The sequence below is a fragment of the Anguilla rostrata genome, chromosome 4 (genome assembly GCF_018555375.3).
Source record: "Anguilla rostrata isolate EN2019 chromosome 4, ASM1855537v3, whole genome shotgun sequence".
Taxonomy (NCBI): Eukaryota; Metazoa; Chordata; class Actinopteri; order Anguilliformes; family Anguillidae; genus Anguilla; species Anguilla rostrata.
This window is the reverse complement of record NC_057936.1, coordinates 21,153,639-21,171,255: the sequence shown is the minus strand read 5'-3', so window position 1 is coordinate 21,171,255 and position 17,617 is coordinate 21,153,639. Positions and strand designations below refer to the sequence as shown.

Sequence of the window (17,617 nt, the reverse complement as noted above, 5' to 3'; positions counted from 1 at the left end):
CTAATATATGAACATCTACATCTGTAAATTCTGTGTTTACAATAGAAAATGAGATATTTTAGATCAGCTACAATGGGCTGTTGGGTATGTCTTTAATGAGCTGACAAGGTTAAAACTAACTTTTTTTTTCTTTTTTCTTTTTACCGTGAAGAGAGACACATATGCCTGGTAACGATTGATAGAGAAGGCATCTGCGGAAACGGGTGCTGGTCCTTGCCTAGGGTTGCAGACCCCTGTTACGAGCCTGGTGCACTGCTCTCTGCATTTGAGTTTGCAAATTCGTTGAATGGTGGTCGCTTTGGTTTGTGGTGGGAGACGCTTCTGTTAAATTTGGATTCAGTGGACACAGCACGAGAGTTCCTCTGGAGTTCACCTCTGCCTGGTCGCTCAGCTGTTCCTGTCCTCTCACTGCCGCTTTCCATCTTTGGAGATAATTCCCAGACAATGGGCGTGGATTAGTAAATTATACATCGTTCTTCTCTTTGTGTTTGTGACTCGAGTGGCTTTCTGTTTAATGCGGTCAGAGAGGTATGCTCTCAGTGACCATGCTATTTTAATAAATCGCTTTAAATATGTTTGACCTAAGTGGGGGATTTAAGAAGACGTGGTATTAACTAGAGCTAGAACATTATCCTACACTGACAGCGGGGATACGTGGTCTCGCGCTTGTTTTCGTACACTCAACACGAACGGATGCGCGCAGGAAGCCGCCGTTTTGCTTTTTAATGTTGCGCTCCTCTCGCGCGATATGAAGTCTACATTGTGATATAGAACCATAATTATTCCTCTTTGAGCGGAGTTGCCAAAGAACAAAAGAGAAATGAAGACTGAACTGTCTGGAATTATCTTGACGCTCTGGATATTTTTAGAGGTGAGTCCCCGCTTATTCAGCCGTGTGTACAGTAGCCTGTGTTTTGGGAAAGACTCGTATGAAATTGTCGTTTACGTGGTACAGTACGTCTTTGTCTTAAGTTACTGTTTTTTTTTTTTTCATTTTGAGGTGATAAGGTGAAGATAAATTGTATTACTGTGTGGTCCCTCAAATAATATTTAGCCTACACAGAAACTATGTAGCAAGCCACATAGAGAAGGACAGAAGCATACACGATGCAACTGAGTTTTACCTTTCATAACAATATATACCAATATATACCAAGACAACAAGCATGCACCTTTGCTAATATTTCAAGGAAGGTGGCACACTGCTCTGTTGAAACGGCACCTGTTATACTAGGCTACAAAACAACAGTAGCCTCCCCCGAATTTGGAAAGCGGCTAATGGCATCAATAACTTCTGTGAAAAGTTGAGGAAAGCCCTTCTTATTGCCCTTCTTTGTGAAATTCGTGTTATATATATACGTTTATTTATTTATTTTTTCGAGCTCATGGTAGAGTTATACTAAGTAGCCAACTTGATATTTCTTGATGTTATACAATCGTGTTATAGTCAGAAAATGTTAATATAAGACCATTTGTTCTCACCAAATCAATTAGGTAGTGTTGAGAGAGAACGGACGCTTTCAGAAATCGTTTACCGCGAAACACATTTTATATAGCCTTGTGTACACAAAATTGCTCGTTCATGTTTCTTTGGCATTATTTCAAGTCTTACAACTATTTTGCAATAATTTTAGAAAAAATGTATTGAAGACTCAGTTTAATTCCTGCAATGTGAAAAATGTAAAGCACATATCAATTATTTGTCTTTGAATGGCAAATTAGAGTGAGTAACTTGCTGTCAGATGTAGGTAAGAAGGCTACCAGTGAGAAGACGGCTATGCTATAGTGAAATTCCAGCTTAATTTGAAACGGACAATGGAAGCTCTCTGTAGGATATTGCTCTTGACAAATATATATATTTTCAAATATAAAAGGAAAGTTAAGCCTCAATAATTTTATAATAAAGCCTTCTTGTGCGTACTCGTGAGGGCCTGTTCAATGAATGATGAACAAAAGCTCTACAGAGCAAAACGCAGAGAATCGCTCTTGGAGCGTTATTTGTGATTAGCCTTGATCACATGTTGACAGCGTATGGACTCAGGCTTGAATGGCCGATTACCGCTTAAATTGAGTTCTTCAATAAAAAGAAAATCTGAACAGATTCTAGCTGTTGAAACGGGAATACATGACAATTGTTTCAACATTGAAAACACTAATGTTGTGCCGCCCAGTCGTTCACATGGACGCACTATATTAAATGCCTATGGCAGGGAGTAGGTAGGCTACTTATCACTGACATAGTGGACAGTGTTGGATGTTTAAAATGTATATCACTTTGGAGGAATTCTAATGTGAGGTCATAAACAGATTTGGCCTTGCAGTAGTTTTCGCAAGTTAGATACAGCAGGCCTTCTATTTGCAACTTATGGCTATTTTAACGTTTTTTTTTTTTTTTTAATTAAATGCTTGGAACCAAAGCAGTCCAGTCCGAGGTGTCCTCTCTCCTCCACCACAGTGCTCAAGTGCTACTACATTTACTTCATTCATGATGCTGTTTTTTTTTTTTTTTGGGGGGGGGGGGGCAGTTTCAATAAAACTCAGTTTAATTAAGAAACAGTTGCTTGCTGTAGAGTATCCTGCTTTTTTGCTGTGCTATAAGTAAGCACCGCTCCCAAAGTAGTTAACCATTCTGAATTATTGTAGCATTGAAAGATGAAGTGCTAGGGAGTCAGTGATTATATGTTTCAAGTGAAGAAGAGAAGTTTTAGTTTGGGAAATTGTTATATACAGATGGAGTCTTTGAGCTGTGTAAATGCACCATTAATCAAATCTGGCATCTAGCCAGTTAAAGCACAAATGGATAATTACCATTGTCTATCAAGTGTCGCCCCCCCCCCCCCCCCCCCAGGCTTGCATTCTGTGTGCACATACAAATGAATTGCACCCCAGTCACCCTCTCCCTCTCTCTCTCTCTCCTCCTCTCTCTCCTCTCCTCTCTCTCCTCTCTCCTCTCTCTCTCTCTCTCTCTCTCATCTTCTCATTCTCTCTGCTCTCTCTCTCTCTCTTCTCTCCTCTCTCTCTCTCTCTCCACACACACACACACACACAATCACTCACTCACATACCCACTCACTATATTATTATATATATATTATATATATAAACAGAGGAGTGTTACAGTGATGTTCTTAAACAATTCTCCCCTTCCGCTGCGTGCTTGGTCTCTGTACAGCGGCTCTGCATCGGTTTAGTGTCATTATTTCTGTTTAGCTAACTTCTTTTTACAGTAGTCCTGTGTTTCCACATAATATAGAAATGTGCCAATGTTTCTCTATCTGGTTAAATATGTGCAGTTTTCATGAGCAATATCAGTCTTTTTTGGGCAGTAGGTTAGTAGTACATCTGATATTAAATCCTCCGGAGCAATCCACCGCTTATTATTTGAGTATCTGAACATAGAGAAAGTCTTACAGAAAAACAGAGACATAACATCAGATATGAATAGTAAAACAAAGGATTTGCAGGTGGAATGCATTATGAACTAATACACTCTTTGGTATGGGGGTCTAACGTAGCGCCGCTGCCATAAAAGAGGTCTTGGGTCGTTTTCCCCAGTTCAAATGACCTTGTGGTTCGGAGGCACTTCCCAGTGAATTCCTTCCTGAAACTGTAAACACAGCACCCGCTGCGTTTCTGCTTTGCATTCAGAATCGGAGATTGAGAGGATGTAACTGGCAACCACCGTGGGTTTGCATCTGATCCAGGTGGTCTGACTGACAGCCAGCTGGCCTCGTGCCAGAAAAGGGGGATACGCCGTGAGAGTCGAACGGACGCGCTTAGCCAGATTGAGGGCATGCTCATTTCAATCAAAACAGACTTAAGTTGTGTCGCGCTCAGTCAAACAAACCTTGAGGCACTTTGAGACTGGAAAACCCAAGAAACAGGAAAAGGCGTGGTCTGAAAATTGTGGTGCAAATCACTAGATCAATAAACTCTACAGCAGGTATTTGGTGGTGGTCTGTGATGTGCTGAATGATGATTTCATACATATGGTACATGTGTAGCAGCTCAATCCTGGTTAGAACAGTCAGCCATGTTACCTTGGCCTGCTGAGGACCATACCAGACCACTTGCACACTGTGTACATGCAGTGGAAGTTACTTAATTCTAGCTAAAGCTTTCATTAAGGCTTCTTGTGCCACAAGCATTCTTCTATATATTGTGGCAACACGTAATGAAATGTAATTACTTCACTGAAGACAAGTGTCTTCCCACATTTCTATGTGGCGTTAAGCCAAATTAAGCTTAAGTCAATGACATCTAGGCAGCAATTCCTAGAATTTTGATATATAAGTTAACAGCAGTTTCTTTATAACACTGCAAGGATTGGACACCCTCAAAATTCAGATTTTCTGCCATATTATCTTTGTAGGAATGAAGTGGGAACATGAGTCTGTAGATTCATCTACATAAAGATTATAGGTAAGAAATAGTTCAGAAATGTAGCAACACAATTGTAAGACTGCAATAGAAAAAATGTCATAACCAAATAATATGTACTTCATATTTCTGTAATATCTTGCGCCCGCAAATCAACTCACTTGATTGGTCCACATATATACCTGTGATTAACAAAATGGCTCACTGGAAGAAAATGAGACCTTTGTATCTTAGGTAACATTAAGTAATATTTGTCACTAAACACAAGTGGAGCTGACCTTGGCCTGGCAGTTTTGAATGCAACCAAATGAAAGCTAATTTTCATTGGCTTGAAACTCCTACCATATTCTCTCACCATATTCAGCCCACGCTGAGATAAGGAAGCATTTAATCTGAGGGGTTTCATTGAATTCCATATGTGCCCTTAAACAGTCTATATCAGCCCATAGTCCTGTGGAATCCGATGGCATTTATATATATCTGACGCCATTTGTGTAAAAATTCTTAATGAAGTTACTTATGTTGGCAAAGATTTCCCATGGACCAATATTCCAGAACCCCCAAATTTCATTGTACATTCCAGCCAGTGTCATGGTGATGAATTAAAATGATAATTATGTCATTTTATTTGATGTTATTTCAGACTTCACTGTATTGTGATACACGATTGTCAGTTCACAGACAAATGAGTAGGTAACTGCTAGCTTACACCATATATACTAATTATGCAATTTTTAACTTTTATTTTCACTTTTATGTTGCTAGATGTAATGATCCAAAGCTTGCAAGGTACAGACTTTTCTGTACTTTGGAAATGCATTTATTTATTTCAGTCATTGCTGATAGCAGTTAGTGCTCAAATGATTTTCTCTTCATTTGCACTGCATGTTTTATGAAAATATAAAGACAACACAAAGACATCAATCCTTTTCAGAACTGTGATTTTACTTTAATTTTAATGAAGTCACTTACATGTCCAACATTTTCCCCAATCTTTCCCAAGTAATTATCATATTATCGTAGTTAAATTTAGAAAAGGAAACTTTTTATGATAAATGTTTCTCCCAGGTAATTCAGGAAATGAAAATATTCACCTCAATACCACCTCACCAAAAAGTAAATGTATATTTTATATATAAATCCACATTTTTATTATGTGCATGTTTTTAAAATAATAATTGCGATATGAGAATATCTTTGGAAACTCCATATTGAATATTGAATAATATTGAATATTATTTCAGGAACACCATTGCACCTTTATTCAATGCGCGTCTTCATTGCAATTTTATCATTTATAATTTTATCAGTGTCAGAATCCTGCTCACCATCACCACCCTTTGGAGAGAATTTTAAGGGGCAAACCATCTTGTATTGCCAATAGGGAATTGTTGTAAAGTAATAATACCTCTCCCACTTGCAAGAACCCCTCTAGAATTACTCAGCTGTGGACAAGGGAAGGGAATGTGTTGAGCCGTTAATGGGAAGGATTGGCTATTTCTCAGCAACTAAATATTCAAGCTTCAAATCTATTAAGCTAATGCCCCAGGTTGATACTCTGTTAGCGCTCCTAAATGCCCCAAGATTACTTTTGCTGTACCATACTACTACTACTTAACTTTCTATGAGGCTGGAGGTTGTATATTAACCAATAGCAAGTATAGTTAGTTTGAAGTGTTAGTGTTCTAGCCTATCGTACAGAGTTGGTGTGTCCTCCACTGTACTTATACTGTACAATAACATGTAGTATATTAAATCTATATAAAGTGAGAGCAGAATGGAATAAGAATTTTATATTATGAATATAGGCATGGCTAAGGGGTGCTGCTTGGTGGCTTGCTGGTAGCCCCCTAACTGTGCCGATATTAACTATGTAAGACGAGTTTGAGTTCCCTATAACTTTTATAAAACAGATGCATTAACAGATAGCCCAACAGAATCGCAGAAAAAATAAGACATGACCATTTCAAGTAGGGGACCTTAAACCTTAGAGGTGTATCCTTCCACAAGCCGAAGTTTAGTCGCTAGGCAACTGGAGTACTATTCCTTGGCTAGCATTCACATGTATACTGGTCTGTTGCAAGTAGATTGGCTGAAATCTGGGTTGCTTTTTAAAGTGGCCTATCAGCATGTCAGAAATGCATAAAACTGTGATTTTAACACGTGTTTGAAGATATTAACTTGAAGACAAGGGCTGAAAGGGCTATACAGTACACAGAATGTGCAAATTTTTTTGGCGGATCCCCTTGTAGCACCAGTAGAAATGTGGAGGTATGGCTGTTAGGCTACTTTGGGGTAGCTGCTCATTATGCTAATGAGTGAGTGAGGATTTCTAGTGGCACTCATTTACTGGCAATTTTGTCCATAGCAGCTTTCTTACAGGCCAACGGGCATGTAGGAGCTGGCCCTTGATTTTGCTGTTTTGCCTGTCTGCATGTGACCAGAGCAAACACTGGGCAGCCATTGGTCTGCGCGCTCAACCGTTTAATAAGAATTTGGGATTTGAGGCTTAGGAATTGCTGCCTGTCCAAGTGTTACAATTTTACAATTAAAATTTAGCACATACTCAAGTCTAAAGACTCAGAAAACTATAATTATAATTTAAGTGGTGACCAGTTGTAGATGGTGGTAGGTTCTGCATGGAGTAGTACTTGTATGGACCAATGGTATCTTATAAAATTGGGGAGTTTATTACTATTACCGGTTAGCAGTACTCTGTGTGTAGTGGTGTATAGTGATGTAATTAAATATGCAGTAATAATCATTCACTCCTGTAACAACCTGTGCTATACTGTGGGGTGTGTGGGCGGACTACATTTTCAGATGATCTATGAGAGATGCTTGAATTAAAGATGAAATTCCTTCAAAGACCATGGCTATGATCTGCATGGTCTGGAAGCCTATTCAGGTTATGCAGGATGGTATGGGCAGAATTCATTCACAGTTTGGATCTAGTAATACATTTTCATTTGTGGCCAATATTATCTCCCATTATATCAATAGAGCGAGGGTCTGGCTAGGACATTGTCTGTCAAAACCTGGAACCTTTGACCCATGAATTTTTGCACATATATGGCACTGGACCCTCTTTTCACATAACCAGGTTCCAGAAGATACTTCCTCTTTAATGTCAATATTATTTCACTTTTATTTATATTTTTTAATCAATAACAAAAAAAGGTCTTTGAAGTTTTGAAATTAGACACTTTGATGTGAAATAATATATAGCAGAGGATGGTTTCGATCCATCGACCTCTGGGTTATGGGCCCAGCACGCTTCCGCTGCGCCACTCTGCTGCGATGGGGCTGGTATTTTGTTCCACTCTGAAACTGATTTAGGGCTTTGTTAATGACATTCAGATCACCAACAAACAATAAAGAGCTACACCCCAGATGGGACTCGAACCCACAATCCCTGGCTTAGGAGGCCAGTGCCTTATCCATTAGGCCACTGGGGCTCTGCACACTTGTGGTTCTGAGTCAGCAGGTCAGCCAGCTCCTCAGAAAGAGACAGTCGCTGTTCATGGCTGGCCCTCTGGGTCCAGCAATAATGGATACTAATATGAGGAGGAGTGTGAAAACTCTTAAGAATCCCCTCATTTTTATTTGAATCTGTAGTATAATTAAATGTGCATGATCTGCTGTTCCCCAAAGTGTAGATCATTTCTGTCTAGACATGTCTAGATGACTTCAGATGCTCCTGGAGCTGTGTTGAGAGACAACCAGAAGGCATCTTTTTGCCTGAACTCCCAAATTGTACTAATGAGAGAGTAATTGTTCTAAAGTGCAGGAGGTTCAGTACACTGTAAAGAAGACAGTAATGTTAGCTATTCAGGGTCACAATCCTACCAAATTGCCCACACTTGTATATTCCATAATGAATGCACATTTAGAATAGCTTACACTTTTCTGTGGGATATCAATTTGTGTAATGACCATGAAGCAATGTTTGCTGCATGATGCTCATATGTAAAATGAGATCCTGTTGGTTGTCTGGCATCCTGCAGCACACTGATCTGGCAGTGTAGGTAGGGCTGTCCCTCTTAAGATTACATGCTTTCAGCTCCACAGCTGAAATCGCAAATTGGCTCCCGGAAAATCATGACATAACGTAATGATGAGGCCTTTCAGCCCAACAATGCTTGCCATTTTCCTAACTAAATTGTACCTAGTGCTCTGATTACCTACAGACTAGATTGTATTTAACACTGTTTCAAGCCTGGTCTTGAAAACCCCAGAGTTTCTGCCTCTACTACATGACCTTGCAGGCTGTTCCACACAGTGACTTCTCTCTGCATGAGAAAAGGCTTTGTAATGTCTGTGCGGAATTTACCTTTTGCTAATTTACATTTATGTTCCCTTGTTCAACTAACAGAACTCAACCTGAAGAATCTCTTGTAGTTCACTTTGTTATCCCCTTTATGAATTTAAAAGCCTCAATCAAATCACCCCTAAGTCTCCTTTTACTAAGCTTGAAGAGGTTAAACATTTTATTTCCCCATAGCTTTTATCTTTCATACCAGGACTCAATTTGGTTGCTCGTCTTTGAACCTTTTCCAGAACCTTTATATCTTTCTTGCAGTACAGTTCCCAGAATTGCACACATTACTCCAAGTGACTAACAAATGTATTGCATAAGATAAGTATGACTTCCTTGGATCTATACTCAATGTTTCCAAACAATAATCGGCGTTGAATCTGCTATCCGACCAGCCAATAATGCATAGCACCTAAGAGTGCCATTCAGAAACACATGCATGTGCACACCATGTGCACACACCCTTGCTTGCTTAACTGTACATATACCCACATGCACGTGTAGGCACACACAAATACACACATTCACACACTCGCACTTGCTTTATAAAAAACATAAGAATTCACATGCCTTATTTGCACATATGCAAATTGTCTTCCAGAGTCACACTACCTTATTATTTGAGGGATTATTTGCCTGGTAAAGTGGTCCACTTTTATTAGGAACACTGGCGGTCGAAGCCAATGGCATATCCTCGCTGTTTGCACTTGTGTAAGCAGGGATTATGCTCCACGTTCAGTGCCTTGTCTTTGAGCTGAGAGCAAGGTGTTTTAAGGCAAAGGCGGCATACTGGGCTGGACGCACTGATCTTCCAAGAATTCCCTTTGAGGGATTAGTGCTCCCTCCCACTCTCGGAGACACTGTGGACAGCCGCTGTGAAATGGTCCTCACAGATTTGTTTGCGTCTGTTAATAGAATCGACATCCCTGTGGTTTGAAATATTGATTTCTCAGCTCATGGTGGGATGCTGTTACAAAAACAAAGACTGTGTGGTTAATTCATTTTCTGCATGGTATCTGGTGTGAGAACAAATGTTATATCTAACACTTCAGTTATAAGAGCCCTCTTCAGTTACAGCATATATTGGTCTGAATTTATTTGCTGTCTGTAGTTTCTCCAACATGCATAGTTAGGACGTCATAGGAATGTTTCGGGGTAGGATAATTGCAGTGGTTTTGTGCCACTTAGTGTGAAATAACACTTTTATTGTAACTCTGCTCCAAACATACACATATATATATATATATATATATATATATATAGACATTTCACTTATCATATACATCTGATGTCGCTTGGAATTAATTCTCGTGTATTTTTAAGGCAAACCAGGGCCTGAAATATGTACACAAGCCATCATTAATCTTGTTTGTGTCTCTGTTATTTTTGATCTCCTGAGACCCTGATTGTTTCAGGCAGCAGATTCATTTTTAGTGGGAGGGAAGATCTGCAGTGTTTCCAGAAGTGGTTTGAACATTGATCCTTATCACAGTTTTGCCCAGCGGTCATTCTACTGGTCACACCCATTGGTCCCAGCGCCCAGACTCTGCCCATTCATGATTATGGACATCCTTCATTGGCTCCATATCTCAGACCCCACCCACTAGTCTTCGCTATGATTGTGCCCAAAAGACCTCACTGACATTAACCAACTCGCTGTGTGGTTCAGATGAATAGGATGCAAATAATCTCTTTTCAGCTCAAAACATCATGTAACATTGATACTGAAATGAATTCTGAGTAAATCATCAACTCGAGGGTAATAATTACCATACTGATGTGATAGTCGCCAAGGTTTATACCTGATCCAGTAATTATAGCTGTACCTGTTGAGAAATACTGTTGCTCTGTATCCTCTGGGGACTTGGCAAGAATGTTTAAGTATTTGCATTTTTTGACATAATACAAGTGTCTTGGATGAAAAAACATGTTGCAGTGGAAATATTTTTAAAAATATTGTTCATTTTATTTTTATTGAACGTCCCTTGTAGTATAGGTTTCAGCATGGTCGAATATATATATTCAGAATGACTCATTTAGATGCGGACATTTGTGTATCCGAACAGACTACATTGTTAGCCCAACTGCAAAATTCCAACAGACGGCATCAAGAACCAAGCAAGGCGGAGTGCAAAGCAGCCTCTTTTGCACCCAGAAATAGCACACCACCCGCAAGATAGGTGAAAGGAGAAATGGCAGGGCTGCTGGGTACCTGTGAAGGCACTTTTCCAGTGTTGTTTGAAAGATTCAACACTTAAGACTCAGGCCTGAATTGCAATTTCAACTCTATATTTTCTCAATATAGAAAGTGTAATACTCTTTCGTTTGTCTTAGTGCCGTCTGATGGTGATCTCAAATTGGTATAGGATAAATACAAAAGGAAAATGAAGGATCTTATTAGCATATTTCCTGTCCTTTAGGCTATTTGCCATTTCCCTTCCACTGTGCACAGGAGGATGGGAGAGAAAAATACAGAAACAGATGTGCGCCTTCCTGGCAGGGTTTAGCCTGAGACAGCGTTCCCCAATCTGCCTGAAAAAGAGAAGAATGTCTCTTCTATTTCCAGATTCATTTCCTTCTAAGTAATGAAGTGACTGGATTGCCATGCGCAAAATACTTTCTACTGAAACGTGACTAAAAGTAAGGAGGGTAACCAATCTATATTTATGCGTCTTTTTGACACAGAAGTCCAGAAATATCTCCTGTGTAGGCAGTGTGATTTTTAATTTCCTGAGGCGGATGTAGTGGAATATAATGGTCTGTAATGGAACCTCTCACTAGGTTCACTGGCATTCTCCACTGAACGATTCCAAATGTTTTTGAAGGGGTTTTAATGTATTCATTATTCCAGGTATCACACATTCTTTCTCAGCAGTCTGTTTCAAATGCACCTGGTTGTAACAGCCCTCAAGTCCTCATTAGTTAGGAAAATAGGTGATGCGAATACGAAGAATTTAAATACTTGACTGAAATTACACAAGCACAGATGTTGGCTAGACCAATAATACCTCAAATGTAATGAATTTTAACAGAATAAATTGCTTTATTATTAAGCAGTGAGTCTAGCAAGTTATTCAGTCCGTGCATAGATGGCTGTGATTAGGCTACTTTTTGAGCATGACATTTTCACTCTTTTTTTTTTAAACAAAGTCAGCCACATGTCAAATGCACGGACAGCCTTTCTGGTGCATGTATGTTCCATTATCATGTTGTGCTCCTAGTATGGAAAGTGATCTCAGCTTGTTGGCCAATACCTGACATTATCATGCCTCTCATCTTGTATTTGAGCTGCAAGAACTATCGGAATAAAGACAAATTAAAGAAATTTAAATGAATCAGTGCCGGCTGACTTTACATCTCACGTTCAAATAAATGCACTTAATAATTTTAAGTGCGGTCGATTTCACACTACTGGCAGATATTGTGGTGGGTCAGTGTTAAGCCACACTGGAGTGTCAGAAATTGTGGTTGAATGAACAAGTACAAGGTTTGGTCAACAGGTAACTAACACACACAAAGGTTTTTCTTCCCCTGACCCACTTCAGTGTAAAGTTCAGATGTACTTTAGCTTGCTCGTGCTACGGTACTGAACCACTGAATATGCTATTATGCAGCAGTGTCAGGTTCCAGCCTTGCCAGCACCCCGTGGAGTTGGCATATTTATTGTGAAGCCAGCGCTCACGTACTGTTTATTTAAAACTTATTTATTTAAAAAAAAAACCTATTATCATTTCCATTGCAATGCTAATCATAGCAGTGGTGAGAAACTGAATTATCCACGAAGGGAATGATAAGAGATCCAGTCCCAGGGCTTTCATAACACCAACAATCATAAATTCTGCACCATTACCCCATCCTTCTCTGTGCTGAAGCTATAGCTTTGTAATCTTTCCCCGGTAACTAATTTGAAATGAGCCATGTTTGCTATATAAGTATCTTGTATGCTCTGTTGTATGTCTTAGGATGGCTGTGCTAAAGATGCAGTGCTAAGATCAGTTAATCAAATGTAGATTGTGGATAAAGATGTAATGTGACTGTCTATGTGGGTCTGAATGAAGCCCCGCCGCACTGTTTAGCATAAATGATGAAGAAGTGTTTGGTTTTCCATTTAAACTTCTCATCTCTCAATCATCTCAGCTGGTTTGGACATACATTCTGTACCTTCTGGGCAGGTGGGGATAGGTGTTGCGTCTTTGCTTTTGCGTTTTGGCCATATATTATATCGAATTTAATACTGCCCATAGTTAAATTTAAATTAATTATGATATTTCATAATTCAGACAGCCACATTGCTATGATATATTAGCAGCGATTATTCTAGATATACTTGGCTTTTGTACCATTAAAACCATGCTGTGTGTGTTATATTATTAGAATTCCATAATTTCATTTATCCTGACAGTGATGGATTCAGATCTGTGTCCGTGGGCAACGGAGTGGGGAGAGAATGGGGCTGCTTTTCTACAGGCCGGCTCGCGGCTTTTCTCGCATGTTCGTCAGCGCCCGGCGGCGTTGCTCTGGGAGCGTTTCTGCAGATAAAAGGTTTTTTTGGCGCTCCCCAGGATTTGGCCCCCGCGCCAGCCCTGCTTGTGCCACTGCCGGCCATTGTTCATTCTTCCGAAGGCCTCGCGGACACAAGCGGCTCATTGTGGGCCCCCCTCCATGAGCCTGGCTTCAGCGGTGACGTCCTGCTCGCGTCTTTGGCCGCGTCCGGGGGACAAACGCGCGGCATTGTGTCCGCAGCGGGCGTGCATTGTGGGAAAACCCCGCCGTGCAGGCATGGCCAGGCCCGTGAGAGAAAGGCTGTTCTGGTCTCTGGCTGAAGAGTTTTCTATACCCTTTCTCCAGAGTGCCATATGTACCTTTACTTTGCTTTGTACCTACACTCTGACACTACAGCCCTGCTATACCTTTACCTACACTCTCACCATTCAGTGTTACCTAAACCCACACCTGCCAGGTGTATACTTGAATATGAAAGTACTGCTTTTTGAAATGTGAATGTTGCTTGACAAAGTAATGCATTGAAAGAGAAATCAGTTTACTTACGATTAGGGACACCAATTTTCTCAACAGTTTTCTCACTTGCCAGTCAGTCATCCCTCAGTGAGAGGTTGATAGAGCCTTCTTGTCAGTCAATCATTACATTGCCCCTCCCCAGTAATCTAAATCAATTACCGATATTTCAGCATAGATGATGATTGACAGCAATGTTCAGACGTTACCACGTTGTCACATTCTGCGTTCAGTGCGTAGAACAGAATGCTGCAGACATTTTTAGAGTGTTAATGTGTGGTAACAGATTTTTTTTCAAGGCAATAGGAAGTATACATAAAAATTCAAATCCATTAACCATACAAAAATTGTTAAAGACTGATCATAACAATGAAATAGTTTGCGGCAGTGTAGGCTGATAAAAATTGGAACACAGATTAACTGAAATTAAATAAAAATGCATGTATTAAACTTGATTGACTTGTGATTAAATTTGATCACGGTCTGTTTTAATAGTCATGCCATTCTTTGGCAGTGCTTTGCATGAACCTCTGTTTTTTTCTGCATGAAAAGAGTTGTTTGGAACAGAGAAGTATCATTTTTCTTGTATCACAATATTTGGAAGGATTTCTCACCTCGGTTCAAGAATTCAGTACAGAGTCTTGTTCATGTGCCAATCATTTATTTATCAAATAGTTTGGAAGTGCAGTACTCATCAGGTCCAGTGGTAATGTTGTCTAGTTTTAGGGTCAGGCCTGACCCTTGCTCATTCACACTCCTTAAAAGGGCTATGTAGTGCAACCTGCTGATACACAGTGATGGAAAGAATAATTTTTTAATTGGCTGTAATTGATTTTCCTTGCAGAACCAATAAAATGTGCAAACCATTATTGTCTGTGCCATCTGTTGGCTCATCTGTGACCATCCTTTCTTTATGTGAGATGCCTGTGGCACATCCTTCTGTGAAAGTTGTTTTTGGGGAATATCCCTGCCATTTGTTACAAGCCTATTTACACATGCACATAATTCAGGACTGTCAGCTTTTTCAAGTGTAATGTTCACACTGATGAGGCATTCGTCAAATGTTCGATGACATGTCGACAGCTCAATTCCTTTCTTTTTTTTAAACTGAGGATTCCCTCAGTGAAAAACAGACACTGGATTTCCCTTCTTTCTTTATTTCAGACCACAATTGATATTTTTGTTTGTAAATGCCAGTCTTGTGTTGTGGTTTTGTGCCTGTATGGCTTCATTGTCATAAATTGATTCCACCAGTGTGTGTGTACCCGAAGGGTAGGCCTACTATTGCATCCGATCACTCTTAAGACCTTTTGTGTTTGTGTTTTTGTGTTTCTATCAAGAAAGTTTCCTTTTGGTGAAGTTATGCAGATTTCCTGGAATCTAGGACTAGAGCAGCGGGGCTGTTTGCTTGAAGAAGCTGTGCCAGGCCGCTCCCTCAGTCAGGTGGAAATGAGGCTCGATGCTCCATTACACACCGCTGATGGTTTCCTCAGCTTGTGGTTGCACGCGGAGTCATGCAGCCTGACCTTCAGCAACGTTGAATTCTTGTAAATCAGCCCATGGCTGCAGACGTATGTAAATCTGGGACAGCTGCGGTGTTGTCTCTGCAGCGTGCGGGTGGAGTGTGGTTACGTATATGCAAAACCGTTAAGGCTGGATCAAATTCTCTGAGCTGAAATAACGAGGCGCTTTGCATGAATTCAGGCCTCGGTGAAAAGCTGCTCGAGTGGCAATTCCCAAAACCTGATGTGCAGGTTTCCATTTGCTTATGAAGTACACTTTTTCTCCCATTGCTTTCTGGGCTATGTATTAGTCTGAAGGAGGCTCGGGGAAATTGTAATGTAGCAATCTTCTGGTGACTTTCTTATGCCCAGTGATTGACAGGTGCAATGTTCCCAAGAAATTCACTTTTTAAAAACATAGCCCAGTCTCAGGGATTCACCCATATCACAGTTTCCAGCCCAAGCGTTCTTTCAATGTCTGGATCATCAAGTGCAGCTCATTAGCTTGATATGTAATGGTGGTGATATGAACAGGTCATTATGTCACTGGAGTTACAAAATAATGAGAAAGAAACCTGTGGCAGTGACAGGAGCTTTTTACTGTAGAAAGTCACAGTTTCTACTGTTCAAGTTGTGAAACCCTGGTAGTTAAATGGCTTTTATGAGGTCGTATCAAGCAAAAAAATGAAATCACATGTGCAGCACAAAAATGTATGTGAGCATAAAAAATGGAAAAAGAACAGCAAAGCAATCTGGGTGAAATTAAATGCATTCACTACATGGAGTGCTGATAATGACTTAGTTACTATAATGTTTGGTACTGGTGCATTATGGGAAGGTGAGACTATCAGAGATAACTTTTTCTGGTGTTCTGTGCTGTTGGTGTGGTTGTTTATTCAAGCCATTTCTTAAAGAGGAGGGTCTTGTCACCTAGGAACTTTATGTTTCAGTATAACTGTAACATGTCCTTCATTTGATAGAGATATTTATCCTGGATGTATCAGTTTAACATGTTATTGTAATGTTGTTTCTCTTTATATCAGAAAATACCGATTGTAAGATATATTTTGACAGAAGTATTTTCAATGTATGTATTGTATGTGTTGGAAGGAAATCGTATTCCTACAATCTGAACACTTTTGGGGGAGTTTGAGCACATCATTTGATGACATTTTCTATTATTTTGAGACAAGAATTTGCATTTTAAAAACTGGTCAGTACATGTTTTAGGAGGAGCTGAGTCATTTGTTTTGACAATTTTTTTCTTTTACTGTTTTGAGATGAGTATTAAAGGTCTGGGAAACTGAAATTTGTTAATCCTTTGCTGATGTTGTTTTAATATTTGTTTTGCATTCACAAACAGCTGAGGGATTTTCAGTGGGCGGGGTTGTCTGGGTGTTAGTTATGTAACAAAAACCTTTAGTTCGGTGATATCTTTTCTACACGTAATGTGTAAATTACCCTATTGCCATTTTGTTGCACTGTGAAAACACGCAAAAAAATCAATCAAATTTATTAAAGGCAATCTAGGCCCTGCTACAATGGAAGGGACTTTGTGGCAGTTGCATTAGCTGCAAGATGCATTCATTTCTCAAATGGCATGGCGCCCAGTGCACTGATGGTCATCTTGAATGAATCTCAATGTGGTAGGACACACGTTGGCGCAAGACAATGAAATTAGATCAACAATAGGATTTATAGCATAGGCTTGCAAATTATTATGCAATTAGCCAATAAGATTGCCTTTGCTAAATGAAAAGCTGAGAGCCTTGTAGCCTATGTGCCACACGGGGCACAATCAACAGACAAATGGTGGGTGTTGGCCGCCTAACTGAAAGCTGGCTTTTATCACTGTGATTGAATTCCTGCTCCATGCAGTACATGAAAATGTCACGTTTAATTTAATTTATTCATGTATTCCTATCGATATCATGGCCAGGGAATGATACCAACAGCAGTAAGTCCTCCCGTGAGTGAATCTTCTGTTGACAGGACTGCATCTGTGTGTAAATGTACGTTGATTTTATTGATGGTGGCTTTTTTTTATATCTCAAGCTGTGTAGTGAACTTAGAAGGCTCCCTCGGTAAGACTGTGTTGCGTGCACAGTTGTGTTAGAAGCGTAGTGTATCTGTAATTTCATGTCCCACATGGAGTCTGCAGACATCTTTATCCTACATAAGAACATGACAGCCCCCTCGGTGTGGACCAAAAAGGATATTCAGTCATGGTTATGTTGGCGGATTTTCGTATCGCATTCTTCATAGTGGGGGCTTAACGTGGCGCTCCTTCAAAACAAGAGAAAAGATAGCGAAAGCGCGGAGACGGCCGTAGCAAACCCCGAGCTCCGTGAAATTTGGCTAAATTAGACCTACTCGAAATTGGTCGTGGTTGTCAAATATT

At 40.0% G+C, this 17,617-nt stretch overlaps 1 protein-coding gene and 1 non-coding gene across 2 annotated transcripts in view; one reads left to right on the top strand and one right to left on the bottom strand.

Annotated features, from left to right (window-relative positions):
* Nucleotides 1-204: 204 nt before the first annotated feature.
* Nucleotides 205-17,617, top strand: part of LOC135252792 (WW domain binding protein VOPP1-like) — a 58,999-nt gene continuing 41,586 nt past the window's right edge. The window contains exon 1 of the mRNA XM_064331300.1: nucleotides 205-871. Coding sequence (XP_064187370.1) covers nucleotides 821-871 — 51 coding nt within the window. The 5' untranslated portion in view covers nucleotides 205-820. The remainder of the gene's footprint in view (nucleotides 872-17,617) is intronic.
* Nucleotides 7,766-7,838, bottom strand: trnar-ccu (transfer RNA arginine (anticodon CCU)). The gene has a single exon. It is a non-coding gene; the product is annotated as a tRNA-Arg (tRNA).